This window comes from Danio rerio, chromosome 11, assembly GCF_049306965.1.
Source record: "Danio rerio strain Tuebingen ecotype United States chromosome 11, GRCz12tu, whole genome shotgun sequence".
NCBI classification, from domain to species: domain Eukaryota; kingdom Metazoa; phylum Chordata; class Actinopteri; order Cypriniformes; family Danionidae; genus Danio; species Danio rerio.
Window position 1 is genome coordinate 22,962,107 of NC_133186.1, and position 27,343 is coordinate 22,989,449.

Genomic DNA, 27,343 nt, shown 5'->3' on the forward strand with positions numbered 1-27,343 from the left:
AGAAATCCTAAAGTGTATTATGTGAACGTTCGAGGTTACTAAAGTAACCCTTCGTTCCCCGAGGAGGGGAACGGAAGCACTATAAGTGGATTTGATTGTAAAATCCACGCATTGGGAGGTTCGGTTCAGAAGCTACTCGTCTGAAAGAGTATTGAACGGGCCAATTAAGAATGAATTGGCAGCGCAAGCCTGCGCAGGTGAGCGGCATAAGCAATCAACTGAGTATATAAGCTCACCTGGCGCAGCAGACGCTATCCTTTTTAAGCTGAAGAGACTTTCAACAGCTAAGGGACAGTCATTATGGCGACGGAGTATAGTGCTTCCGTTCCCCTCCTCGGGGAACGAAGGGTTACTTTAGTAACCTCGAACGTTCCCCTTCGGGGGGAACTTCAGCACTATAAGTGGATTTGATTGTAAAATCCACGCATTGGGAGCCCATTGAAAGCGCCATAATGACTGCACCTTACCAACACCCCCGATGAGGAGATAGTCAAGCAAGCGTGACGCACCCACATCATGGGGGGCGCGGTCCTCCAACGTGTCCCTGGCCCTAATTTATCCTACTTCAACAGAAGTTTTACGGATTTAATATATATTTTTTGGGAAGTCGTGAGCATCTAGATAATTCTAGGAAAATACGACAGTACGTTGGGAAGCGTGCAATCCCGATAGGGAGGACGCTGCGGAGGCCATCCGTTACCCAAGGGGGGATAGATGGCAGAATTTACATATGGACTAGCCCTAAAAAGGGGGAGTACGCATAGCAAAAGAGTGGTTAGCGGGGAGGGAAGACACGGGTCCGCCCAGGGGGGGGGGACTTAACCGTGGCTGAATAAGCATATGGGATCGCCTAGTGGGGACCACGCATAGCAGGCACCTTTACCCAAAACGCGGGCTGACCAGCGGGCAGACCTACAACGTAGTGGGCCAGCAAGTGACTCCTCCGCTGAGTCAGTGCTGGGGGCCACGGAGGAATCTGCAGGGCTCACCTGACGGGGAACTTTACTGACAGATAAAAAGGCGCACGTATCTCCGTGTTAGGGAAAATGGCGCAGCAAGCGTGTTTCAACACCCTACCGAATTGTTTCCTCAATCACCAAGGGTTACCTAATACCCTTGAGGAAACCGGCTCCACTCGCAGATTGTAAAACCTTGCAAATGTGTTGGGTGTCACCCAGCCCGCAGCTCTACAGATGTCTGTTAGAGGGGCGCCGCGTGCGCGCGCTCGAGAGGATGCGAAGCTCCGAGTGGAGTGCGCACGCGCTCTCGGGGGACGCGGCTCATCTCGGCTCTGATAGTGAAAGAAAGGCATCCACAATCTAGTGGGAACTTATTTCGGTACGGCACTTCCCTGCTGCCGACCGCTATAACAGACGAAGAGCTGCTCAGATGATCTAAACTCTGAGTGCGGTCCGGATAATACGCAAAACGCGAACTGGACAATAAATAAGGGCTGGGTCTGCCTCCTCCGAGGGCAGCGCTTGCAGGCTCACTACCTCGTATTAAAACGGAGTGGTAGGAACCTTGGGCACATATCGCGGGCGGGGTCTCATACGTGAGAGAAGCCAGCCCAATTACAGGCACGAGTCACTGACCGAAAAATGCCTCCGGGTCCCCGACCCTCTAATCGATATCAACGCGACCAGCAGAGCTGTCTTCAGGGACAGAAAATACTGAGTCGAGGATCGAAGGGATCTGACGCGGCTTGTGTAGCGAGGGCGAGATCCTAAGAGGGCATGAGAGGGGGCGGGGTGGATTAATTCGCTTAACGCCCCTGAGGAACCGGATGATGAGGTTATGCGTTCCCACGGTGCTGCCAGCCACCGCGTTATGAGAGCGGAGATGGCAGCCACGTAACCTTGAGTGTGGAGGGCGACAGCCTGCTCTCCAACTTCTCTCGGCGTAAAGAAAGCACAACGCTGATCTGGCAAATTACGGGGGTCTTCTCAGCGAGAGACACACCATTCAGTGAATAGACTCCACGTCAGGGCATAGGCGCGCTCGGGGAGGGGGCTCTAGCCCGAGTGACGGTATTAGCCACCGCAATCGGAGGTTACCTAAGTCTTCCTCGCGTCTAAAAATCTCTTCAAAGATCGGCGAGGGTGCCAGGTGGTGCCCTGTCCCTGAGAGAGTAGGTGCTCTCTCGAAGGGACTGCCAGGGGAGGGCTATCGCGAGGGAGAGCTCTGACATCCAGGTCCGGTTGAGCCAGAGGGGCGCAACCAGCAACCTGTTCCTCGTCCTCCCTGACCTTGCACAGTAACTGCGCGAGCAGGCTCACTGGGGGAAACGCGTATTGCGCGTGCCCCGAGGCCAGCTGTAAGCCAGTGCATCCGTGCCGAGAGCACTCGGTCAGGGAAAGAACAACTGGCAATGAGCGATCTCGGGGGAAGCAACAGATCGATCTGGGCTTCCCCGAATCGCGCCCATATCAGCTGAACAGACTCGGGGTGGAGTCTCCATTCTCCAGGACGCAAGGCTGCCGTGAGAGCGCATCGGCTGCACGGTTGAGCTTGCCTGAATATGAATGGCGTGCAGCGATTTCAGCCGCGGATGACTCCAGAGGAGCAGACGGCGGGCGAGCTGAGACATGCGGCGAGAGCGCATACCCCCTATACGGCTGATATACGCCACCGCCGCCGTACTGTCCGTCCTGACCAGCACGTGTTGCCGCTCCAACACCGGAAAAAAACGGTGGAGAGCGGGGAACACTGCCAACAGCTCCAGGCGATATGCCAATGCAACTGGGTACCTTTCCACAGGTCCGCAGCCGCATGCCCGCAACGCACAGCCCCCCAGCCCGTGTTGGAAGCGTCTGCTGAAACGACAACAAGACTGGACGCCTGTTCTAGAGACACCCAGGCCTGTAGGAACGAGGGGTCGCTCCAAGGGCTGAGGGCGCGGCGACACAGCGCAGTAACAGAGACTCGGTGTGCGCGCGCGTGCCATGCGCGTCTGGGGACTCGATCGTGAAGCCAGTGCTGAAGTGGTCTCATATAGAATAATCCGAGCGGCATGAAGCGGCTGCGGATGCCATATGCCCCAGGAGCCTCTGAAATTGTTTCAGTGGGACCACTATTTTACTGTCGAGCTCTCTCAGACAGTACAGCATCAGCTGAGCGCGCTCTCCGGAGAGGCGCGCTGCCATGGTGACCGAGTCCAGCTCCAGCCCGAGAGAAGAGATCCTCTGCACGGGGGCGAGTTTGCTCTTTTCTCGGTTGACCTGAAACCCCCACAGGTGGAAGTGCCAGAGCACTTTGTCTCTGTGCATAATCAACTCTGTGCATAATCAAAAGAGAGGGCAATTCAGCCAGTCGTAAAGAAATTGAGTATGCAGATGCCCGCGAGCCGAAGGGGCGCTGAGGCACCCTCCGCGGGCTTGGTGAGGACCCGCGGAGACAGAGAGAGCCCGAAGGGGAGGGCTTTGTATTGCCAAGCTCGACCTTCAAACGCAAACCGCAGAAACTGTCGGTGGCGAGGAAGAGTGGAGACATGGAAATACGCGTCCATCAGGTCTAATGCTGCAGACCAACCCAGAGGACGAACGCACCGGAGGATGCGCTTCTGCGTGAGCATTCTGAACGGCAGCTTGTGCAGGCAGCGGTTCAAAACGCGCAGATCTAGGATTGGCCGTGACCCACCGCTCTTTTTGGGCACGATGAAGCGTGGGCTGTAAAACCCACTCTCCATCTCGGCTGGAGGGAGCGGCTCGATTGCATCCTTCGCCAGGAGGACAGCAATCTCCTCTCGCAAGACAGGGGCGGACAGGGGGCTGACCCTGGTGAATACACACCCGTGACTTGGGGGGGCCGTTTCGCGAACTGAATCGCATAGCCGAGTCTGATTGTGCGTATGAGCCACCGCGAAGAGCTGGCCCGCGCTAACCAGGCAGGCAGAGCTCTCGCTAATGGACTCATCGCTACAATCGCTGACGTACCAGCAGTGGGGCAGCGCGGAGTGGGTGTGCTGATCCGGGAAGCTCGCGGGTCCCACGGAAAAGCTGGAGGTGAGATATTTGCTCTCACTCCAAACCCGAGCTCCGGAGGGGAGGCTCGAGGGGTGGGAGAAAGGAGACCGTCCTCCCAGCGCTCGTGAGCCACTGGCGAAACGCACCGAATCTGCAAGCTAGAAAGCATAGCGTCCCAGACTGGTAGATTTCGGGCTGTCACATCTGGGGAAGTGAAAAGTGCCCTTTCATAATGTTTTCATGGCAGTAAAAAGTGCCGTTGGAAATGGGGCCCCGCCCTCCAGCGGGGAAAGAGCAAGTTCCCTCTTCTCCAGATGGCCTGTCCCAGGGGCGCTTCGCGGTCCGTTGCCGGACTTAGCGGCGTTCTGGGCAGGGGGGCTGCCTGCTTCCGAGGTGCCCGACGCGCTCGCTTCGCCTTAGGCGTGTGCGGGGGCGGAGCAGCTCTCGTAGGCGGGCGCCTTCGGCGAGGAGCAGGTATGAATGGCACGGCGGGCGGAGCGGGCTACGGACCGCCGATAAGACATCACCCACCAACTGCTCTCTCACCGCCTTGAATTCCTGGGTGAATTCACAGACAGTGTCGCCGAACCTGGCTGGGGATATGGGGAAGTCAAGAAAGCGGACTTTGTCGACTTTGCGCATATCAGCCAGGGGTGGCGCTCCTGGACCACTAATGTGGACATCGTCCTTCCCAACGCACACGCAGCGGACTCAGTAGTCCGAAGAGCTAAGTCGGCGGCGGTGCGAAGCTCGTAAGCCTGGGTTGGACCCACCCTCGTGCAGCTCGGCCAGCGCCTGCGCTTGGTAGCGCTGGTAGGTGGCTATCGCATGCAAGGCGGAAGCAGCCTGGCCCGCAGCTATGTAAGCTCTAGCTCCGAGGGAGGTAGATAACTTACAGGCTTTGGATGGGAGACGAGGCGGACCCCGCCAAGAAGAGGCGCCGCGCGGATTTACCGCCATCGCGCACTCAACCTGAGGAATCGCCACATACCCCCTGGCTGTTTCACCGTCAAGAGTGGTTAGGGTGGAGGGACACGCAGCACGAGCAGAAAAAAGTGCTTTACAAGACCGCGTGAGCCTACTGTGCACCTCCGGGAAGAAGGGAACGCCCCTCTAGTCGGTCCGGCCGCGGAGCTGGGGGATAAACCATCTCCAACCCACGGCCGAAGCAGCCCGGGAAAGCACGGCTAACATGTCCGTTTCAGGATCCGTAGTGACAGCGCTCACCAGCCCGAAGGGGGCGAGCGGGTCTGGATCATCATCGGACAATGAAAGCCCACCCTCCGATGCCGCGGTGGACATCTGGTCTCCGGTGTCATCGGGCGTAAGGGCTACCATCTGTTAGACGGATCGCTTCCTCCGCCCGAAGCTTGGATGGAGCGCTTAGAGGAGCGGGAGGTCCGCGGGCCCGTGGGCGACGGATTATCTCTCGCTGAAACCCTCAGATCTGCCCGAGTGCCCGCTGCAGAGCAGGGGACAACTGGGGTGGTTCGCCTTTTTGCAAAGGCTAACCGCGATCTTGCGCAACAGTCATGGCATCGCGATGACGACATGAACTGCCCGCGAGCAGCGCATTAACATGCTGGACCCCCAGACATGTAACACAGTGCCCGCGCCCATCATCCGAGGACAGGAAACCACCGCATCCAGAAACGCACAGTCGGAGCGCCGTCCTGATAAGGACGTGCTGCACGACTGTGTTGCTCTTTCTGTGAAGTTTGCAACTTTATACGCACCGCTCTGGAGGACCGGACCCAAAGAACGCCAGGCAAGGGAGAAACCCAGCTCGACCGTCTGCCACTGCGTGTACACACTCTGGACCGGGAGAATGCTCTCGTTCGCTCAGAATCGCTGGTCACAGCAGGAGGAACCCTCATCGACTCGATCAGAAAGTCTCTGAAGCGAAAAGGATAGCGTCTGCTGCGCCAGGTGAGCTTATATACTCAGTTGATTGCTTATGCCGCTCACCTGCGCAGGCTTGCGCTGCCAATTCATTCTTAATTGGCCCGTTCAATACTCTTTCAGACGAGTAGCTTCTGAACCGAACCTCCCAATGCGTGGATTTTACAATCAAATCCACTTATAGTGCTGAAGTTCCCCCCGAAGGGGAACCCACATTTTCTGTAGTTAGGGACCGAGCACCATTTCTTTTAATTCCTTCTTCTTCTTCTTCTTCTTCATTTTTGAGGGTCTAAAGCAGCCTAAAAATGTGGTGAAAATTTACGTTTGTTATAGATTTTGAAAGTGGATGTGGCAAAATGACTTGACAACCCCACCTACCGCCACCTACTGCCACGTTTGACAGAATAGCCCCCGAGCTACATTTCATGGACATGTACAAAAATTGGCACGGACATCAAACATGCCAATACCTACAAAAAAGTGTCTTGGAGCGAAATCTCAAAACCAACAGGAAGATATTTTTAACTTCCTCTGCGAAAAAGTGAAGTTTTTTGTCATTTCCAGGCATTGTACTTTAACAAACTCTTCCTGGGGATTTTATCAGATCAACACCTAAATTGGCTGTTGTCATCTAAAAGCCTTGGTGATGTTGAATTGCAAAGAGAGTTTTCGTCAAAGGGCGTGTCTGTGGTGGCCTCACAATCTATGATGTTTCACCATGAAACAAGAAGTTGTTATAACTCAGGTCTGATCTACCTCTAAGGGCTCAGTTACAGTCATAGCGCCACCTGCTGGCAATAGGAAATTACATGTTTTACACTGTGGCAAACTTTCCTAGAAATTTCTTTAGATCAAGTCCAAGTTTTGTCTGTCTAATCCAAAGGCCTTTGTGATATAAAGTTTGAAGATCTAGCGCAGTAGTCCTCAACCTTTTTATAATCGCAGACTGCTCAACGCTTGACAATAATTTTACAGCGGACCGAGGGGTTGGGGGGCAAGGAGCTGTTTGGTTGGAGGTTATTCGTAGATTTTCTAAGAGGAAGACAAGCTGACAAAACATAGCTGTCACTCTTACAAGTTTTATTTATGGAAAAAATACAAAGCACTGCAGTGTTGGATGTTCTGTGTTTGTCTGAAATAATTAGTTTTACTGAAATGTGTATATTCCATACAAGCTGAAGCTAATTGGTCAATTCTTGTCATGTGACTCTCGGTGCACTCACGGGATTCATTCAACTGGGTGTGTTTGGTCTGGTCTGGAAGTGCGCGTCTTGTGCGCGGATCTATTCCTTGGCAGTTCCTGGGTTGTTCACTGAGCCTTTTCCCCTTAGCAAAGAAGCTTTCCAAAGATGTCTGTTTGCATTTTGCTGCATGTCGGTTAAATTTGGGCACTCAAGTGACCAAGATGTAACTGAGAGAAAATGATATTTTTTTTCAAAATAAAAGATTTTTCAAAATAAAAGATCAATTAGACTCAGATAATAAATAAAATAGAAAAAAATATTCATTTCTTTTGCGGCCCAGTACCAATTAATCCACAGATCGGTACTGGTGGATGAGGACCACTGACCTAGAGTTTATCGTGTCCGTGGTGGACTAACAAATTTCAGTGTTTCACAATTGGGGAGACAGTACTTATAACTCGGCCACACAATGTCTGATCTGCCTGAAAAATTCACATTCGATGAGCTTCCTTAAGTCACAGCCATAGCGCCACCTGCTGACAGAAGGATGTTTGGGATAAATGAATGATTATCTCTGTTTTATAAAAATATATATATATATATAAAAGAAAATATATATATATATATATATATATATATATATATATATATATATATATATATATATATATATATATATATATATATATATATATATATATATATATATAAAAAGCTTAAATTATTATTATCCACTGTTCTCTGTCATCCTAAAGCCACCAGGAGGTATTGAGGCTGGGTGTGAGGTACCTTTCGTTGCTGATTGTAGCTTTAATTTAGGTGTGTTTTTTTGTCATATAAATGTCCTACACTGCAGCTACATGTTGTTGTTTTTTCACCTTTTAGTTCCTAATCCTGCTCTGTAGGGACAATAATCTGTAATTTACAATTCAACAACCAAATTAACCTCCAATAAATGCATATAGTGACAGCCACATATGGTTAAGTATTATTTTAATATTTCCCTCTTCTGAATACACGGTGGAAGAAATCACAGTGAACGTGGTACATGTTGAATCATTATTGTATCCAGATCTTGCCAGAAATAATAGCAAAGTACAATCCCATATAAACATGAACTTAAATAATTTATCTTAGTTATAAGTAAGCCACCGATCAAAATATCACAACCTGCATCTTCATTAATATTAACAACATACACTAGATTCCTTAAGCCTATCTGGACCACTTATAAAAAGAGAACATGGCAACACTTCAAGAGCACTTTTTGCAAAGCAGCCTTCCAGACAAACAAAACAAATGCCTCTGTTATTGACTTGAAATCACAGACCATAATGAGACTTTGGATACCGTAACATTAAATTGGTCAAAGATAGCAGATTCCAGTCGTGTAAGTTGCCAGAGCTTTAATTATAGTTGCCACAATGTCAATCAGGTATTTGAAGTACAGTCAAGCTACTCTAATAAATCACTAATTAGCAAACAAAAAGAAGCTAACTGCATACAAGTTAGAGGCAGCGTGATTATAGGAATGATGTACAATACACTATCAAAGCTTGAAAATAATCTACTAAATACAACAAAAACATTTTACGTTACTAAATTGAAGAAGCAATTTTATTTGCATGAACACAGTTTACTAAAGTCATCAAGATGTAATATGGATGATTCATTTCAATGAACTGATTTAATAGAATAAATTACATTTTTAGCACAACATGTGAGATGGAATTAACAGGTTCACTAGAATCAATTAGAATTTTCAGATCGACTTATTTGATAATTGTATCTGTGCATGTGGAATTTATATTCTTTACGTTGTGGGAACATTTGTTCCAATTGCTTTATTAAAGACAATGTTCTGTAATACAATTTCCACATTATAAAAACAATCATTGTTGATGTTTTTAAAGGTCCCAGGAAGTGCTGTAAAATGTGCATTTTTATTTGATGTTTAACGTAATCTCAACCGAAACACAAAGAGAGGGTGGGACATAGTGTAGCTCGTCCCCTTTTTAAAAGACAGCCAATAACATTTTGTTTTGTCACCACTCTGCCAGTGGGAGTAGTTTAGCTTAAGTGCATCAAATGTAAAGCAAATGAGAAGCATCTTGAAGGGGGTGGGGCATGTCAGATACTAGGAAGCATTTGATTGGCTTTGATTTGATGAAAAACTGTAGTATAGGCTAACGTGACAATGGGTTTTTTGTCACTGTTTTGAAGCACACTAGATATTTCAAAAATAAACAATAGTGATACTAGTATTTAAAAAATTTGGTGGAACCTTTATTATTTCTTTCTTGATGTTTTTAAAAAATTTTTTTTTTTCTTTTTTTCTTTGTGATTATATTGTTCAGTAAAACGGTTCAAAAATCACTGAGGATCAAGTATTTTGAAAATGTCAGTGTTTGAGTTTAAATGTATGGGGGAATAGAATATACAGTTTGTACATTATAAAAATCATTAGGTCTATGTAAAGTCGCTATAAGGATAGATACAAGTGTGTGTGTTTTGTGTCTAAACTGAATTACTGTAATGGCATTTAAAAGCTGTATAGGAGAGAACCGTTTATGACGAATTAGTTTGTGTAAATGACTTATTTCATGCATATTGCATGAAGAACTGGGATATTCAGGACATTCCAATTCACTCAAATGAATTAGATTTTATATTTAATTAGCATTCCAAATCTGTTTATTTAGTCAAACAACAAAATATGGTCAAGAATCCTGGTGTTATTCTGCAGTCAGATATGAGTTTTTAGTAGTCATGTCAAAGCAGTAAGTAAATCAGCATGCTATCATCTCAAAAACATTGCAAGAATTAGATGCTTTGTTCTTAGTGGGGACTTGTTCATGCTTTTACCAGCACCAGGGTGGATTACTGTAACAGCCTCCTCTCTGGCCTTCCCAAAAAGAAAGCCAGACAGTTGCAGCTCATCCAAAACGCTGCTGCCAGGATTCTGACCAGGGCTGCGTTTCCCGATAACGATTGATCTTAGCACTTAAGAGCGTTTTCTACGAGTCATTTTGCGAACGTTCGTTATTGTTTCACGTGCGTTTCCCAAAAATGCACTTAACACAATTGCACGTAGCCCAGCTTTAAGTGCAACTTAGGAGTCGCTATCCGTTTGTTAAGTGCTGAAATGTCACGCTATAGAATGGCTCGTTATTGTTGCACATGTTATAGCAATCCATATAATTCTTCTTCTACTTGTGTGAATGTATATTCAACTCGAATAACATAAAAAAAAATATTTTTGAGCCAGTTTAAAAACATAAATTAACTGGAAATGTCGTACTGTAAAAACACTGTCTTGCTCCAATCTCGCATAAAACTAATTTTAACAGTCCTTGCCGGAAATGACATCAGCATCATTTTTGATATTTATATGAAACCTTAATTAAGTAGAATTATTTATCAATTTCTTTATCAAAAATTGCTTATCTCACATCAAAATAAATAAATAAGTAAATAAATAAATAAATAAATAAGCTCTTACATTTATTTTTGAAAAGTTTAGCCTAATTATCCCCACCTGATGTGCATTTGCTAATAGGACAAAAATATAAATAAGCACATACCTAGGGGTGGAGACACTAGCAAAATGGCTGAAACCAAAAAACAAAGAAAAGTCATTTTTCAAAAAGAGGAAATTAATATTATTTTAGAGGAGGTGGAGCTACAAAAACATATAATTTTCAGCAGGTTTAAGGGAAGTCACACAAATAAAGAAAAACAAAAAATGTGGGACGATATTGCTACAAAACTTACTGCAACAAGGGGGATTAAAAGATCAGGGAATGAGGTCAGGAAGAAGTGGCAGGACTTTTCAAGCCTAGCTAAAAGAAAAAGGGCACTGCAGAGGACAACAATTAATAAAACAGGTGGTGGGCCTAATGACGCCCCCATTCTTACAGCAGAAGAAGAAAAGGCACTGTCAATTCTTGGAACAACTGCCTCAGATGGGATTTGTGGTGGGATTGACCTCCATGGAGGAGAAGGGTTGCGTCAACCTGAACCTGAGTCAGGTCCATCATGTTCACAAGAGCAATCAGGTTCACCTCCTATTGACAGACAGCTACCATCTCCCAGTCCTCCCAACAGTCCAACAGACCAGCCTCCATCTTCAATTGTTCAGGCTACAGCCACAACACCGCGATTTGAGAATATCTGTGGTTGTAGTCAGGACTTGGTACAGCTGGAGCGAGAGAAATTAGATGTTCTAAAAGATATCAGACAATCTCTTAAAGAGGCCAATGAGATGAATTACAACTTTCAGAGGGAAATCATTGAACTTAAGAAGGCCAAGATGGCTTTGGAAGAGAGGAGACTTTCACTGGAGGAGATGAGTTTTGCAAGGCCCTCCATTTCAGTGCCAATTATCTTGCCAGATGAGTCAGGTAAGATTGTTCAATGTTGTTTAATCATGAATAATTATATGTTTTAATAAAATATGTTGTGCAACATGAAATATTCTTTTCCATATGTACACTCATCACATTTTGCCATGTCTTTTGCAGATCCTGGGGAACAAACTACAAACTTGAATCAATAAAAATTGTTTAAATGCAATGTTTTGATGTTTGTTAATCCACTCAAAGTCTAAGGCTCAATGAAATACTATAAAGCAGAAGAATTCTTATTATATTATCATATCATAAGTGTTTCAAATTTAAATAGCTACTTGTAGTCTCTTTAAAAAAGTAATAAGCATGCAAGTCCTATGGGCTAGTTTCACAGACAGGGCCAGGATTAGGCCATAGTTCAATTAGATTTAAGTATTTTTTTTTTATAATTGCGCCTTAGAAAAAAAATTACTGGTGTCCATCTTGAGACAAAACAAAGGGACTGATATATTTTAGGATCAGTCAGTGCAAGTGTCCTTCAGTTGAAAAAGCTCAGACTTACATTTTAGTCTGGACTATAGGCTTAAGCATTGTCTGTGAAAAGAGGGGTATATATTTTACTACAGCTCGAGTCTTGATGTGTGTGGCAATATAGTATTAGGGCCTATCTATTAGCCTATCCATATAGGTGCAGAAAAATTCTTAATGTGCACATTCTTTATTAGCACTGTTTTATATAAATGTAAATCTTTGACCATTATGAACCTAACAAGAGATTAAATTCAGGGAAGAGGTAATTAATGCAATTTCTAAAATCAATGATTCAGTTTCTTCAAGTGGGGCCTACTGCAATTAGTGAAATAGATGACAATCAGTGTGTGACATGTGAATATTATCACAGCCTGAAAAACTTTAATCATATGGTTCCTGTGAGCAATTTTAGGATAGTATATAAAGTTCACACTTCAGTAGTCTTGCAGAGTAAATCATGGCTGCACTACAGCGAGTTTTCCAGCTGAGAGTGAGGCAAAGAGAAAGGCAAAGACAAAGACAGAGACGACCACGGAGTACACTATGTACTATAAATGCCTTCATCAGGCAGCATCAAAATCCTCTGGATATGCTTGATGATATGGCTGTCATTCACAGGTACCGTCTGCCACGAGGAGAAATAGTCCAGCTGCTCAATGTCATTGGGCCTCAGCTGATGCGTGCTACAAGAAGGAATTTTGCCTTGTCCCCTGATGTGCAACTCTTAGCTGCTGTGAGATATTATGCAACAGGCAGTTTTCTTCAGGTACTTGGAGATGGACTTGGACTAAGTAAACCATCTGTGTCCAGAGCTGTACAAGCAGTCACCTATGCACTGCTTCCACTTGCAGCTGAACACATCAAATTTCCAGCATCAAGACAGGCCATGTCAGACATTCAGGAGTATTTTCTAACACATTACCATATACCACAAGTCATTGGAGTCATTGATGGTACTTTAATTCCCATCAGTACGCCTTCTGTGGATGGCCATACATATATATGCCGCAAAGGTTATCCAGCAATCAACTGCCAAGTGATCTGTGACCATAACTGTTTAATCACAGACATTGTTGCAAGGTGGCCTGGGAGCACACATGACTCCTATATCTTTACCAACTCATCTGTGGGTCAAGAGGCCCAAAACTCAAACGGACATTGGAGGCTGCTTGGTGACAGCGGATATCCATTGAGGCCATATCTGTTCACCCCTGTTGCTAATCCTGTCAGTAACAGTGAGGCACATTTCAACGAGGCTCACCGTGTTGCCCGAAGTACTGTGGAGCGCACTTTAGGAAGGTGGAAGCTACGCTTTCGGGCTATTCACAAGTCCAGTGGTGGTCTTCTCTTTGTGCCACAAAAGTGCTGTGCTGTAATAACAGTAACAGCTATGTTGCACAACATTGCAGTGAGGGCAAGAGTGCCCTTGGACATCAGGGAGGAAGATGAAGAGGTGGAGGAAGAGAATGAAGTTGAGATGAGAATTCATGATGATCAGCCAAGACATGTTCAATACATGGCTGGGTTTGGGGCACGCAAGCAAGTCATTGACACATTTTTTTGAGTTCCTCCTTTATTTGTGTCATCTTTAAATCACATTAAATATTTTCTGTTAAATACAACATATGTAGCCTACTACCTTCGAAATGTCCATATACAACAGTGTAATTTTTTTTTTCATTCTAACATTTATTATGTAATTTTTATTTTTTTCTTTATTCATTATTATTTGTATATTGAATTGTGTAATGTGTAGAAAATATAAATGAATAGAGATATACGTACAAATAAAATGAATAATGACTTTGAAGAGAAGTAAATTGTAGGTGCAATTTGCCGGTTGTCCAGCAGGTGCCCTCATAACTCTGTCTCCTTACGATGCACTTAAGGCTTTACGATTACTCCAGAGCACTCGTAGATCCACTAAGATTTTCAAGTGCTACTTAAGTTACGATGCTTTTGGGAAACAGACCGTAATATTAAGATCAGTCGTACGATCATTTCTACGAACTTCTTAGGCTTACGATGCTTTTGGGAAACGCAGCCCAGAACCAGAAAGTCAGAGCATATCACACCAGCCCTCAGGTCTTTACTCTGACTACCAGTTACATTCAGAATAGATTTTAAAGTATTATTACTTGTCTGTAAATCACTAAAAGGACCTCAATTCACTACAGATGTTCACTGAACAAAAAACAGATTCCTCAGCACTTTAAATTATTGTGTGTGAAATGTGCTATATAAATAAACTTGCCTTATTTGCATGTTTACTTTTTAGCTAGTCTCTATGTAATGAAGATACTCAAATGGCTTAACGTGGGGTATCACTTCACAAGCTCAGAAAACTTCAGGGGAGATTGGTATGATTAGCAAATCGACCAGGCCATCTGCTTGTCTTGGTGTGTTTTTCCCTGAAGTTTTCAAATGTGTGTGTAGTGGCAGGCCTTGTCAGGCGTCCTCCCTGAACAAAGGCATGTTGGCCTGAATCAATATGTCTTTAGGGACTAGCATTTTGTCTAGCAGTTGATACAGACGTCCGGGGTTGACGGCTTGTATTTTAGACTGATATCGGACCTTCTAGTAACACAATTTGACAGAATCAATCTTTATAATATGTAGCCTGTTACTCAGTCAGAGCTTTGGGAATAAAACAGCCATGTTTTCCACAAATGCTTCCCTCGTCTGTGATGGCGGATTGTGTTGTGAGAGTGAGCAGGTGTATATCTGGCCTCTGCACGGTGTGGTTTTTCTTTGATTCACACTCAGCTGTAGGGTGCAGATGCGTCTGTTTCTTCAGGCAAAGTTATTACACATATCTGTCCTCTGAGAACGAGCCCAGCTCTATTAAAGAGAAAACAGCTATGTGAAATATTTATGTGCAGTTATCATTTCTTATACCTGACACAACTGAGAGTATTCAGGACAAATATATAAACTTTACGAGCCTAATCTCTGACTATCGCTATCCTCTTTCCTCTTTCATAGGTTCCCCTCCTGCCACAGGAACTGGTACACTCCAGATTTATTTGATAGATGTGAATGACAATGTGCCCGTCTTGGTTCCTCAAGAGGCTCTGGTTTGCGAGAGGTCACGACATGGATATCCAGTCAACATCACAGCCTCAGATTTAGATTCAGAACCCAATGCTGGCCCTTATGTCTTTGAGCTGCCCTCTTACCCCTCTTCTGCCCGTCGAAATTGGACCATTTCACGCCTGAATGGTTAGATTTGGATTTTACGTATTACAAATTGACTGTTCTTAACAGGTCCAAGTTTTCAACATGTTTTACAATTCAACAATATCCCTCCTGTCGTGTTCACATCCTGTCCCTTAATTTAGTGTTCTTGGTCAAAATTGACCGGTCTGTGTTAACTGCTCCTAAGTTAGCACAAAAAAAAAAATTCACTACCAAATTTTTATTTAACATTCTTTAGCTGTGGACAATGTCTTAAAGTAGTGTTTAATATAAATTCATAGAATTAGACATAAATTAACTGCAGTGAAAATACAAATAGGCACTGAAAATTATTACAAAATGAACAATAGATGACATAAATAAATTGAAATACTTTGTTTCATTACCAACAGACAGCTCGCTAAAATAATAATCTTAGAGTCTGACCAAAGAAATTGAAATTTTAATCCATTTGAATGATTTATCAGTCAGCAAAGCACAAACAAAACTGCATCCTTTCCTGTCTACCGGGTGCTTGAATTTTCATTAAGACCTTCAATCGGACTATTTATTAGTGTACTAATGTAGGGGATAGTGACTGAGAATATTGATAGTGCGTATGGACAAAAATCAAGCACTAGTTATATTTTATCCAGTCCAATAAAGTAATTGATGCTAAGCTAAGCTAAAAGTGCTCCTGCTAGACTCTGTGAAAGAAATAAATTAGTATGAATTGAACTTTAAAATTAAACTAAACGAATTAACCACTAAACTGACAAAACGTAAAATAGTTATGCTTCCCTGTAAGACTGGCTAGAGGATCTGCACAAGAATGTAAAAGAGATGTTTACCTGCTAAAGACATTGTCCACTCTGAAGAGTGAGTGAGTGAGTGAGTGAGTGAGTGAGTGAGTGAGTGAGTGAGTGAGCGAGCGAGCGAGCAAGCGAGTGAGTGAGTTGGGGTGGTGTGTATGGGGATGATTTCTGTCTGATGGATGCATGTAGTCTGGTGACCCATTCATTTCCAATGGCCGTCACTTACACAGGTGTAACAAGGTTGATTGAACCACTCAACATTTAATGAAAGAGTGGATCATCACTTTTATATGTTCAAGTCCCTATAGTGTGGGGGATATCATGAGGCCTTGAGGCAATCAGATTTAAAACACAATATTTATGAGTGTTTTAAGTTGTAAATTGGTCAAAATTGACCTGAACATGACAGGAAGGATATAAAGATTAAAATAAGTGTTATGATTAGGACAAAAAGTATACAAAATACATTCCATTTTAATTGATATGTTTCTCTTTAAGTAAAGCAGTTGTTATAATATATTAAAAATGATTAACCTGAGGGTTATTTTTTTTAAACCCAGTTACCATTCAGATTGACTTGTTTTAATTGGACCAATACACTAAGGAATTAATAATAAAGATCATATTGAAAAGAGAAACTGAGGGAACATAAAATAACTTTGGACTAGTAGAAGTGTTTTAATTTTCTAATTTTGTAGTCATTGTTATCTGCTTTAGATATCTAGCATGTTTTTTTTTAAGACATATCATATTAATTAAAAACATGAAACCAAAACATATTAAGTTTGTACCAAAAATGGCATTTCGAAAGTTACATTTTTCTCAGATGCTGTTATTTTTGTTAAGTTTTTTTTAAACTAAAGAATTATGGGATTATTTCTTTAAAATGAAGTTTTAATTATTAATAATTCTGCTGTACATTATTGTTTCAATATTAGTGCTGTAGGGCAGTTCTGGAAATAATGCGTGTTCATGTCTTCAAATGTTGAATTTTGATTTTAATTTATTACATCTGTTTAGGTAATTATGCCCAGTTGAAACTGCGGATCCCCTACCTAGAGGCAGGCATGTACAGAGTCCCCATTTTAGTTTCTGACTCTGGAAACCCTCCCCTGTCCAACACCTCCGTCCTGAAGGTCAAAGTGTGTCCCTGTGATGAAAACGGAGATTGCACTGTGATCGGTGCAGTGACTGTGGCTGGGCTGGGAACTGGAGCCATCATCACCATCCTCATCTGTATCATTATACTGCTCAGTAAGTGATGGATGGTTTGATTTATTAATGGATGGATGGTTCATCCAGAGACTGCAACAAAACCAAATCTCAACAACATTAGTAAATGGAGATTAATAACCTTTCAACTTGTCATTTAATTGTTGATTATAAATTTTCATTTAACTTTCAGTCAAGATTTTCTCAGCATTATCAAGATCCTAAACTTTATCTTTTTTTACTTTGGTGATTTGTGGGAGACCCACAGCATCTCGCATGGTAAAACAAAACTGTCAATATATTTGGTTTTGTTGAATTGGACTTCATTATTATTATTAAACAGCACTTCACTGTTTAATAACATGTTTCGTTATAAAATAAAACATGTGATATCCATTTGTGAAGCTTTAGGTGGTTCACTTAAAGATTAAATAAATGTGAAGTCAAAGTGTGAATAGCAGAATTGAACAGAAAATGATCCCTAACAGCAAATACTATTCTAAGCAAAAAAAGAAGACAGCAAATATACTGTAAAAGCAGACATTTACACACTATACACTATGAAATAAAGTTCTTCCAACAATTAAGATAACTTTATCTGGATTGAACATAAAACAATTAAGTAGTCCCAAAAAACTCTGAAACTGTGTTGTTTCAGCTTATTTTACAAGATGAATGTAAACATTTCAGAATTGGAGATCTGATGGTTTTTAAGGGCTGATGTGGTATATGGATTGCAAGGACCCAAAATTTATTTTTGCATTCAGATCTCTTTTTTGTTCTGTTGACATGATCCACTTTTCCATAGCTTGAAACAAAAGAAAATCTCATCAGCTTGTGCTGTGTTCCTATGGAGATTTCAGTGTAAGCTGCCATTACAGCCCATTGTTTTGCTTGCCAGGTCACGTGGCTGAAAAAAATCAATTGGCTATTGTGGGTATCAGGGGACAAAACAAGACTTATAAATAGTCTTGTTCGACATCACAATTGAGTACAAGTGCTGTGCTTTTTATACAAAAAGTTGACAAGCCTTGAATCAGACCAAAATCATTTTCTTTTTGCCTTAGTCCCTTCATTAATTAGGGGTTGCCACAGTGGAATGAACTGCCAACTTACCTATGTAGCATATGTTTTTATTCAGCTGATCTACTTCTAGCCACAACCCAACACTAGGAAACACCCACACACTCTTGAATTCACACACATACACTATAGCCAATTTAGCTTATTAATTTCACCTATACCACATGTCTTTAGACTGGGGGAATTAGGAGCACCCGGAGGAAACCCACGCAAACACAGGGAGAAATCACACAGAAATGCCAACGGGCCAAAATCATTAAATAGATGGTTCATCCAAAGATTAAAATGTACTCACTATTTAAGTGTTTCTAAACCTTTATGAGTTTCTTTCTTCTGTTGAACACTAAATGAAGATATTTTAAAGAAAGCTGAAAACCTGTAAACCATCGACTTCCATAGTAAGAAAAACGAATTATATGGAATTTAATAATTACAGGTTTGTAACTTTTTTCAAAACATCTTCTTTTGTTTTTAACCTGTTTCAAACGGGTTTGAAACATGTAAAGGGTGAGTAAATAATGAAAGAATTTTAATTTTTTTTACAAAATCTGGCCATAACAAAGTTTATTTTGTGTTCATTTCAGCATTTCGAAACAGCTCACCAAAACAAACTTTTGGGGGGTGTTTTTTTTTTCTTTTTCTTTTGAGCAACCATCAAATTACAAAGCAGATCCCAGCAGGCACACGTCATGAGACGTTAATATTAGGTTTGATTTAGCTTGTGATGTCAGATGACCACAATTCAGTGTCTAGCCAGCATCAAAGTACAATGGTATTTTATGTCCAGTATAACAACATCAAATGATGTTGATATTTGGTTGATTTTAGGTTGTGTTGGAAAGCCAACATCTTAAACCAATGTCATATTGACAACAAATACTGATTTATTCATCAGGTATGGCAGCCAAAATCCAATGTCTGATAGTAGTAATGTCCACACAAAGTCAAGCTTTAACATCATTAGACCTTGATATTTGGTTGATTTTGAAGATCAACCATTAAAGATTGGACACTGGTGTCAGTCTGATATTGCGTTCTGACGTCAACCCAATTTTCATTTCCACACATGCTGAAATCCTGTGCCTGCTGAGATGTAACTGCAGCTGTACAATAACTTGAGATATTAAGGATACCGAAGTGGAGTACTTTTATTTTAAGGTCTAAACACTGTTTTCTATGAGTGTCTGCACACTGGCGATGCTCCTCTGTGTCTGTACGCAGCAAATAGAAAACAATATAAAGATTTGGTGCTCTCATGTTCCAGTGGAGTACACGCGAGCAGCATGACACATTTACAACACCACCTACTGCAGCATGGGGGCGTTCAAAAACAGCATACTGTCACTCAGCCTTTTCAAACTTCTTTTTGCCCTCAAACGAAGAATGAAATGGAACCTAATTTGAAGTATATCGGAGCCTATAGACCCCAAATCTTTAATGTAGACGAACCTAGCTTAGACTTGACACATTTTAACTTAGTAGTTGTTATATTTGAATGTCAGAATGTGTTTGTATTGTATTCTTTAGTCATGTCTTATTTTGCCTTGGGCACTAAATAAGTCATGTGCATCTGATGCTTTGTCAAAGTCAGAAAACAGGTGACTGACACCTCTGTTTGTTTTGAAAGGTATGGTTCTGTTCTTCGTGGTGTGGGTGAAGCGAAGGGAGAAAGAGCGTCAGACAAAACCCTTATTGATCGACCCTGAGGATGACGTCAGAGATAACATTCTGAAGTATGATGAAGAGGGAGGAGGAGAGGAAGATCAGGTCAGTGTCACACACCGCAGTACAGTATGTGTTTTTATCGATTGACAAGTCAAGGCTGTTTTTAAATTTTCAATAGTTTGCTGCCGCTTCTTTTCTGTTTCAAGAGCGTTTCTGACCTTGTTTCAGACCCGCGCTGCTATATTTTTATTTCTGCTGCAGGACTATGACCTCAGTCAGCTGCAGCAGCCCGAGTCTCTAGATCACATAATGAGCAAGCCTGCAGGTGTGCGGAGAGTGGACGAGAGACCCGTTATCCTAGAATCTCAGTATCCTGTCCGGCCAACGGTACCACACCCAGGAGACATCGGGGAGTTCATCACTGACGTATGTGCCCTCTGTTTCTTGTCTTAGAACATAATCTAGTTAGGCCTTAATTCTGACTAATGCCTGCAGAGCGGTAGAGGAAAAAACAGTGTTTATTTGCAAAGCCGTTCTTAAAGAGGTCATCATTTCCTTCCCTGGAGTCAACTTACAATATAATCTGTTTATTTTGGTGGAAATAATTCAGAATTTGTGATTTAACACCAACTTGAACCTTTAGAATTAAACCATTTTTATTATTATTATTCTACTTTTGAGCCTTCTGGGACAAAGAAAAAATAATAATTGTAAGTAGACTTCACATAAGAATATATATTAAATTCAGTGTAAAACAAAGTGTGATGTATTAAAACTTAATCTTGTTAAAATATACCTAAGCAACTCTTTCCCAACCTTAGGCAGCCTTAAGATATGCAGAGTAGCTGGAGCTACACACTAGAATATACAACATGTTTCACACACAAACTGGGATTGTGCTATTTTTGTATTATTTGTTATAGAATCAATACGTTTTACATGAATTTCAAGATGTGAGTAGATAAACTCATTACATTAACAATTTCACACGTTATCACATCATTTACACTCTGGATTTCCATTGAGATTTAATTAAACATATGCAATAAATAGTTCAAATATCACTTACTGTACACTCTCAGAAAAAAATGGTACAATGTTTTACCAATAAAGAACACATCAAATCTATTTTTAAACAATATTTTTTTTAAGTTTCTTTTGAGTAATTGCATCTTTTCAATTTACTATAAAGAATAAAAAATACTTGAAAATAAATCAAAAGAACTATTTTTGCTAAAAGATTTCTCAACTCTTTTCACAAGAATTATAGAAACACATGCTCTCATGTACAATATGACACCTTTTTTTTCTTCAACTTTCACACAATACATTTGTAATCACTTAAAAGTTCATTTAATTTACCTAATTTTAAAATAGAAATAAAATTATGCGAAAGTATTATAATGAGATATGCACAATGTTTGATTAGTTTTACATCTCTATTTTACATATCTATATTACATATCTAAAGTTTTGTTGTACCAGTTGTTTTGTATTATAGAACCTAATTAATGTTTATGGGTTTCTTTAAATTTTAAATGATTCATGTTTTATATGAAAATTATTTATAAAATCACTTTGCCTTTCAAGTCATGTTTATTTTCATAGATTTTGTAATAAAGAAGGAGTTGTCCAAAACTAATGTACCTTTTACATGAGAATAATTGTTTACCGTCATTTTAATTGTACCATAAAAGGTACAGAACAGTATCATAAGAGGTCTTTTCTGTTCCATAATAGGTACAACTTTACAAAGGTACAAAACTGTTCCTTGAGGAACATTATTTGTAACACCGTGTACCTTTTTTTTTTTTTTTTTTTTTAAACATGTACAGATTACGCAAAATTCCATGAATGTACTGCTAATATAGTGCAAATATTTAGAGAAACATTCTTCTCCACAGTTTGTTTCGCTAGTAAACTAACAAGCTGTGGACAGTGAATGACTTGCCTGAGGTAAATGTAATACTACATGACATTGTTTACAAGCTGTTTTTCTGCAGTTGAAACACTGATTGAACGATTACACGAGATGTGAGACATTCATTTATTTTGACACTGTTACTTTTTGAATTTATGCACCCATACTGTAATCTGTCAACTGCATCAAACAGCACCAAGTCTTATTTTCCTGACAAAAGCTACAACATTTGAAAGACTTTGTTTCTTATAAGCTTCTTGGAATTATTCAATGCTAGGTGCACTGTAACATGTCTGCTTAAGTTTAATTCATGCATCTGAAAAATCAAGCTTGGGATTTTACAATTTATAATGATTTGATAAATTTGCAAAAAATCTATGGTGCAGATTTGTACTGTGAAACCCACAAGGAAGTTGTACACTGGATGCGCCACACTACATCTTTAAAAGTCTAAGCATTGTTTTCTATAGAGTACTAGTGTGATCATGTTTTAGTTCATATTACATTTACATAGTTTGATTGACAGGATGATGTCTGATTTTGCTCCTTTCAAGTGTTTTTTTTTTTTTTTGAAAGTTTAAAAAACAAACTTTAAGAGACAGTTGCTGTTAAATTCCATTGGTGATTCCAAATATGAAATTTATTTTTAAGCTCGGTAAACAGTTTTGGAGCATTTGAAGTTGCATTCAAAGAGACAGAAGTTCCACTTGCATGCCCAAGAGGCGCTTCAAAGATGGCTGCTGAGAATTTTGCTTACATTCAAAATTGAGTAACAGTCAAAAATAAGCTATCATTAACAAAAACAAAAAAAAAAAAAAATAATAAAATCATCAATGGGCTACATGCCCAGCTAGTGTTTCAAAAGACCCACCCCTCAATGACAAAGGTCCAGAATTTGTCTCATACATGAACTCATTTGTCCTATTTTGTCTGTGACACTATCATTAATTGTGAAAATAACCCATTGAGAAAGACTTTAAGATCAAGATAAATGATCTGTTGACTGTCACATTAGTTTTGACCAATGCAAACTATTATTTTTCATAAGTTCAACATCTAGTGCAAGAAAACATACACTCGGATGTAAGTGAAGTCATCTTTCAAAACTGTATTGTTTTTAAATAGAGGAAATATTTGACAAGTAAATTTTATTCTATTTAAAAAAAAAATGAATTGTAAAAAAGTATGAGGCACCAAAAGAGGACCATATTAAAATCATATTGAATACATTGGCTATTGCTCTTAACCCTGAATCAAATGTACTTTTTACAAGAGATGCTAGACAAATCATGAAGCTCTTTTATTATTATTATTATTATTATTATTAGTATTATGTTTTAACTTTTTATTATTCAAATAGCCAAATTCTGATGAGGAATGTTGCCTTATTATTGACAATAGGCTACAGATTTTAATTTTAAAAATTAATTCCTATTTTTTTTAATGATATAATCAATTTTATAAAAAAAAATATTAATTCATTTTTCTTCATTGTAAATTTTAGGGCAATATTTTGGTACATAAAAAGTGTAATTATGATGACCATCCCACAGGCTAATCCGATGAAAAATAGTGCTTAAAATGTAGAATTTAAATCTAAAAATTAAATAGAAAATGAGGCGAATAACTGCAAAAAGGTCCACATTTTGAGAAAAAAAGAATCACCCCTTACATTAAGCTGGCTACATGCCTGATATGTCTATCAGGAAGTTGAAAATTTCTAAAGACATCAGATCTTAAATGTGGCGATATTGGAATGTTCACCGGAAGCGCTTGGGCTGGCTGACTGAAAAATCAAAAGTCTGTATGCACATACCCCATTCATCCATTTTGGAGATTTGGAATTGAATTGGGTGCCCAAAAGTTTTCCTTATAAAGGGCCAAAAACCAAGGTAAATATAGTTACCATGGGTAATTTCCTAATTTATTTAATAACATTTAATGTAAAATGTAATGTTAATGTTTTGCTTTACATGTTTTGCTTTACATTATTACAGTATTTGTTTTACATTTATAATGAACTAATTACAGTAAAAACAGAACAATCTAATTTATAACAGAATTAATGTATATTAGTGTTAGAATTAGTTTTTGCCTTGATTTAGTCAACAATGTCTTCTACATAGTCAATCAAGTGACAGTATTTACATTTTTAAAAATCTGATTCATTTACAGCATTTAGTTAAAACATTTAATTTCCGTTTGCTTTTTTGTAGCTCAGCAATAGGACAAACAAAAAGGTTACATCAAATTAAAAATTACAAACTTTGTGTTAAAGGCATTTGCACCAACCCTCTCTATCATTCTCACTCTTCTCTCAGATAGTAAGGTGGGCCAAATCAAAGGTTATAATGGGCCAGCTTTGGCCCGCAGGCCCTACTTGGGCATCTCTGAACTAGAGCATATAGAATGTGTGTGTGCAATTGAATTGGCTTTACATGTAGCTTTAGCAATGTTAGTACTTGAAGTACTTCAAATTTGACCTGTTGCCTTGGCGACTACCTGAAATAAAATGAATCTAACAATTATAAAGCTACAAGAACAACACTGAACTGGTCAAACAAAGTCACTGACAAGTAAACACAGACATGATGTGATTCATCCGACGCAGAAAAAAACGGCAGTAACAAAAAATACCTTTTTCTTTCCAATAAGGAGGAAGTTACACAGCGTTTCATAGTGCATCAAGATCTTTAATCTGAAACGATCAAGGAAACCTGTCCTGATGTGACCCCTTACAGCAGTGTTTTATGTTGTCTGTGTCTTCTATTAGGGTTTGCGTGCAGCAGATAATGACCCCACCGCTCCTCCCTACGACTCCCTGCTGGTGTTCGACTACGAGGGCAGCGGCTCCACAGCGGGCTCTGTCAGCTCCCTGGACTCCTCCAGCTCTGGGGAACAGGACTACGACTACCTCAATGACTGGGGTCCTCGCTTCAAAAAGCTGGCAGACCTCTACGGAGGAGGGGGGGAGGACTGAAGGTGCGAGCCAGAGGAAGACGGAGGGGAACAGAGGGGGCCAGGAGGGACTTTTGGCATCTCGAATGTTTTATCGAGAAGCTGTACGCCAAGCCTCCGAAGTGGGCTGATTATCTCTCAAGAAAAGTTCCTCTGCACGCTACGGAGGCACGGAGAGGGGAGGATATTGCCCTGCAGCCTGCTCTGGACCTTTGCTGCAATCCACAAGTATTTTACGGCTTTTTACAATATTTCGCGTTGTGGTTTCTTCAGTGTTGTTTTGTCATTCCTCTCGGATGGCCTAAAGGCTCAAGATGGAATCGAGTTGCGATGGGGACAGCGAACTCTCGGCGCGCAGGAATCAAAGAAAACGAGTGCGCACACTTGTTTTTTTTCCAGTCGCTTTATCACTAATGAGAGCTCCACACACACTTTTTCTCTCAACTTGAATTTCAGTAGAACAGAAGCACTGTTGTTGATAAAGTGCCTTTTGTGGTGTGTTTTGTATCGGACTCCTGCAATCTCAGGGTCGGTTGCCATTTTGAAAAGTTTCTTCTGTTGGGCGCACACTCCCCCGTTCCTGTCTGCTCCTCTCAGCTACCTTCTGCTTTTCGTTCACCTCTGCATTAGCGGTGCAGAACGCCTCTTTGACTACTACGTGGAAAACAAAGGAAACAGAGAATGTTTTGTTGACAAACACAAGACTCATCTTCCCTTAAGCAATCTCATTCTCCCTTGAGAAATTGGAGCGTATAAAGTACAGTGATCCAATTCGACCAAAAAAAAAAATCATTTTTCTTTTCTTTTTGATTATTTTTATTTTAAAACTTGACCGACCACGACCATATAATGTTATGTTGTGTAATGGTTGTGTAAAAAAAATCAAGTTCTTTATTTTAAAAGAAGAAAAATATTACTGGAGAATGCCTTTTAGCTCATACTCTTGCCTGCCTTGTACGATTTTGTGTTGCGTTTCCGATCTGTAAAGGTAATTTAGGCATGACAAGTTGCCAGACAGTGAGACTAAAAGTGATGGCTGAAGAAACCCGACTCTAAAAGGATTGCATCAGAAGAAACCTTCTCTTTTTTTGTCTTGAACATTCCCCTTTTCTAACTTTATAAGTTGATTAAAATATTATACGTGCATGACTTCTTTCAAAACAATGTCTCAAATCTCTCGCACTTGTTCCTCTGTGGTCAGAATGTGAAAAGTAGTTGGCAAAGAATATACACCATACGGAATAAATATAATCTGAAAGAAATAAAAAACAAACAAAAAAGATTCAAAAATGTTTAAATGCTGTAAAATACTTATTTTTGAAGTATTATTTGAAACATTTGCTGCTCTTCAAGTACTGAGTTGGGCTAAATGACAGTGTCTGGGCCTGCTGGTTTTAATGTGTATGTGTGTGTATGCAAGCTTATTTCTGTATCTCTAGGGTTTTTTTTACACATCTGTCTCATGTTTTATTAGGTTTACTTTATGTTGTTTGAGTTCATTTTTGTCTTGTCCGCTGAAAAAAGTCTGTCTCATACATTCTGTTCATGGATGAAGTCTGAACCTGCACTGCAGAGAAGCTCACAGTCATGCCTGCTTCACCATTCAGTGTAACTGATTTCTCTGTCCATTCATCTCAAATATTGGATGTGCTTTAGAGAATAAACAATCACAGTTTGGGTAAAAAATGTAATATGAACCATTCTCAGTCTCTGTCCTGTCCATAATAGGCCCAGCAAGCATTTTCGTTTTTAAAGACGTCTAATAGACATCTAAATATAGCCATCTTGTCTAAAACAAGGCTAAATTTGGGCTGTCAGTAAAAATCTAATAGACATCTAAGAATAGGCCAAAACTAGACTAATCATCAAATAAACAGAAGTGAATGACTACACAGTTTCGGGCTATTCTTAGATGTCTATTAGATTTTCACTGACAGCCCAAGTTTAGCCAAGCTGTCTACATTTAGATGTCTATTGGACGTAAATTAAACACAAAATTGTTTGCTGGGAGGGTCATGTCTCAATTCTTCTCATTCATACTTCCATGTTTCTTTTTAGCTGTTCTTTTTTTTTTTTTTTTTTTTTTTTGATTTTTGGACATGAGTGAGCATTACGCCATCAATGGACAATTGAATTTAGCTGATATACATCGAGTATGGGATTTCTGATTAGGCCTAAAAAAATCAGGCCATTTCAGAATGGCAGTGTGATTATCGTTAGAACTTCTGAATCTCCATGCATTACCATTAAATTAACATTGACTTAACATAACTTTAGATGGGTACTCCTCCTACACATTTGCCTTCATACACAATAACGAAGCATTCTGTCTGATGATGACAACACTTATGTGATAGGAAGCTTCACATGGATTAAAATAAACCATGAAGCAATTTTTTTTCCTGACCCAGGGAAAGGTCAGTGTACTCAGAGGGCATATGGCATAATTAAAACATGAGGCTCACCACTAATGATGAATCTCTGGGAGAGGATTAAATTTAAAGAGCATAAAAATGTATGAAATCGCATTTGGGTAATGAGAGTGAAAACGGTACAGGAATTGATTCTCTTGAGAGACTTT

The 27,343-nt window shown here is 40.7% G+C and overlaps 2 protein-coding genes across 6 annotated transcripts in view; both read left to right on the top strand.

The window, feature by feature from the left end:
* Positions 1 to 26,453, top strand: part of cdh4 (cadherin 4, type 1, R-cadherin (retinal)) — a 473,468-nt gene extending 447,015 nt beyond the window's left edge. For 4 of the 5 annotated variants that reach the window (XM_073915480.1, XM_073915481.1, XM_068224104.2 and 1 more), the window contains 5 exons: positions 14,917 to 15,153; positions 16,944 to 17,177; positions 19,846 to 19,985; positions 20,145 to 20,309; positions 24,578 to 26,453. In XM_073915480.1, coding sequence (XP_073771581.1) covers positions 14,917 to 15,153; positions 16,944 to 17,177; positions 19,846 to 19,985; positions 20,145 to 20,309; positions 24,578 to 24,784 — 983 coding nt within the window. In that variant the 3' untranslated portion in view covers positions 24,785 to 26,453. The remainder of the gene's footprint in view (positions 1 to 14,916; positions 15,154 to 16,943; positions 17,178 to 19,845; positions 19,986 to 20,144; positions 20,310 to 24,577) is intronic. The other variant, NM_131086.2, reaches the window with a different exon arrangement.
* On the top strand, positions 10,659 to 11,635 carry LOC137496691 (myb-related transcription factor, partner of profilin-like). The gene is made up of 2 exons (XM_068224335.2): positions 10,659 to 11,454; positions 11,575 to 11,635. Exons 1-2 carry the CDS (start codon positions 10,659 to 10,661, stop codon positions 11,607 to 11,609), a joined length of 831 nt encoding a protein of 276 aa, XP_068080436.2. The 3' UTR covers positions 11,610 to 11,635.
* Positions 26,454 to 27,343: the final 890 nt, after the last annotated feature.

What these genes read in the sequence shown, in the direction of transcription:
- LOC137496691 (XM_068224335.2), top strand. Translation starts at nt 10,659, where the DNA reads ATGGCTGAAACCAAAAAACAAAGAAAAGTCATTTTTCAAAAAGAGGAA. An exon ending in TATCTTGCCAGATGAGTCAG is followed by an intron (nt 11,455 to 11,574) that starts GTAAGATTGTTC and finishes TGTCTTTTGCAG; the next exon opens with ATCCTGGGGAACAAACTACA.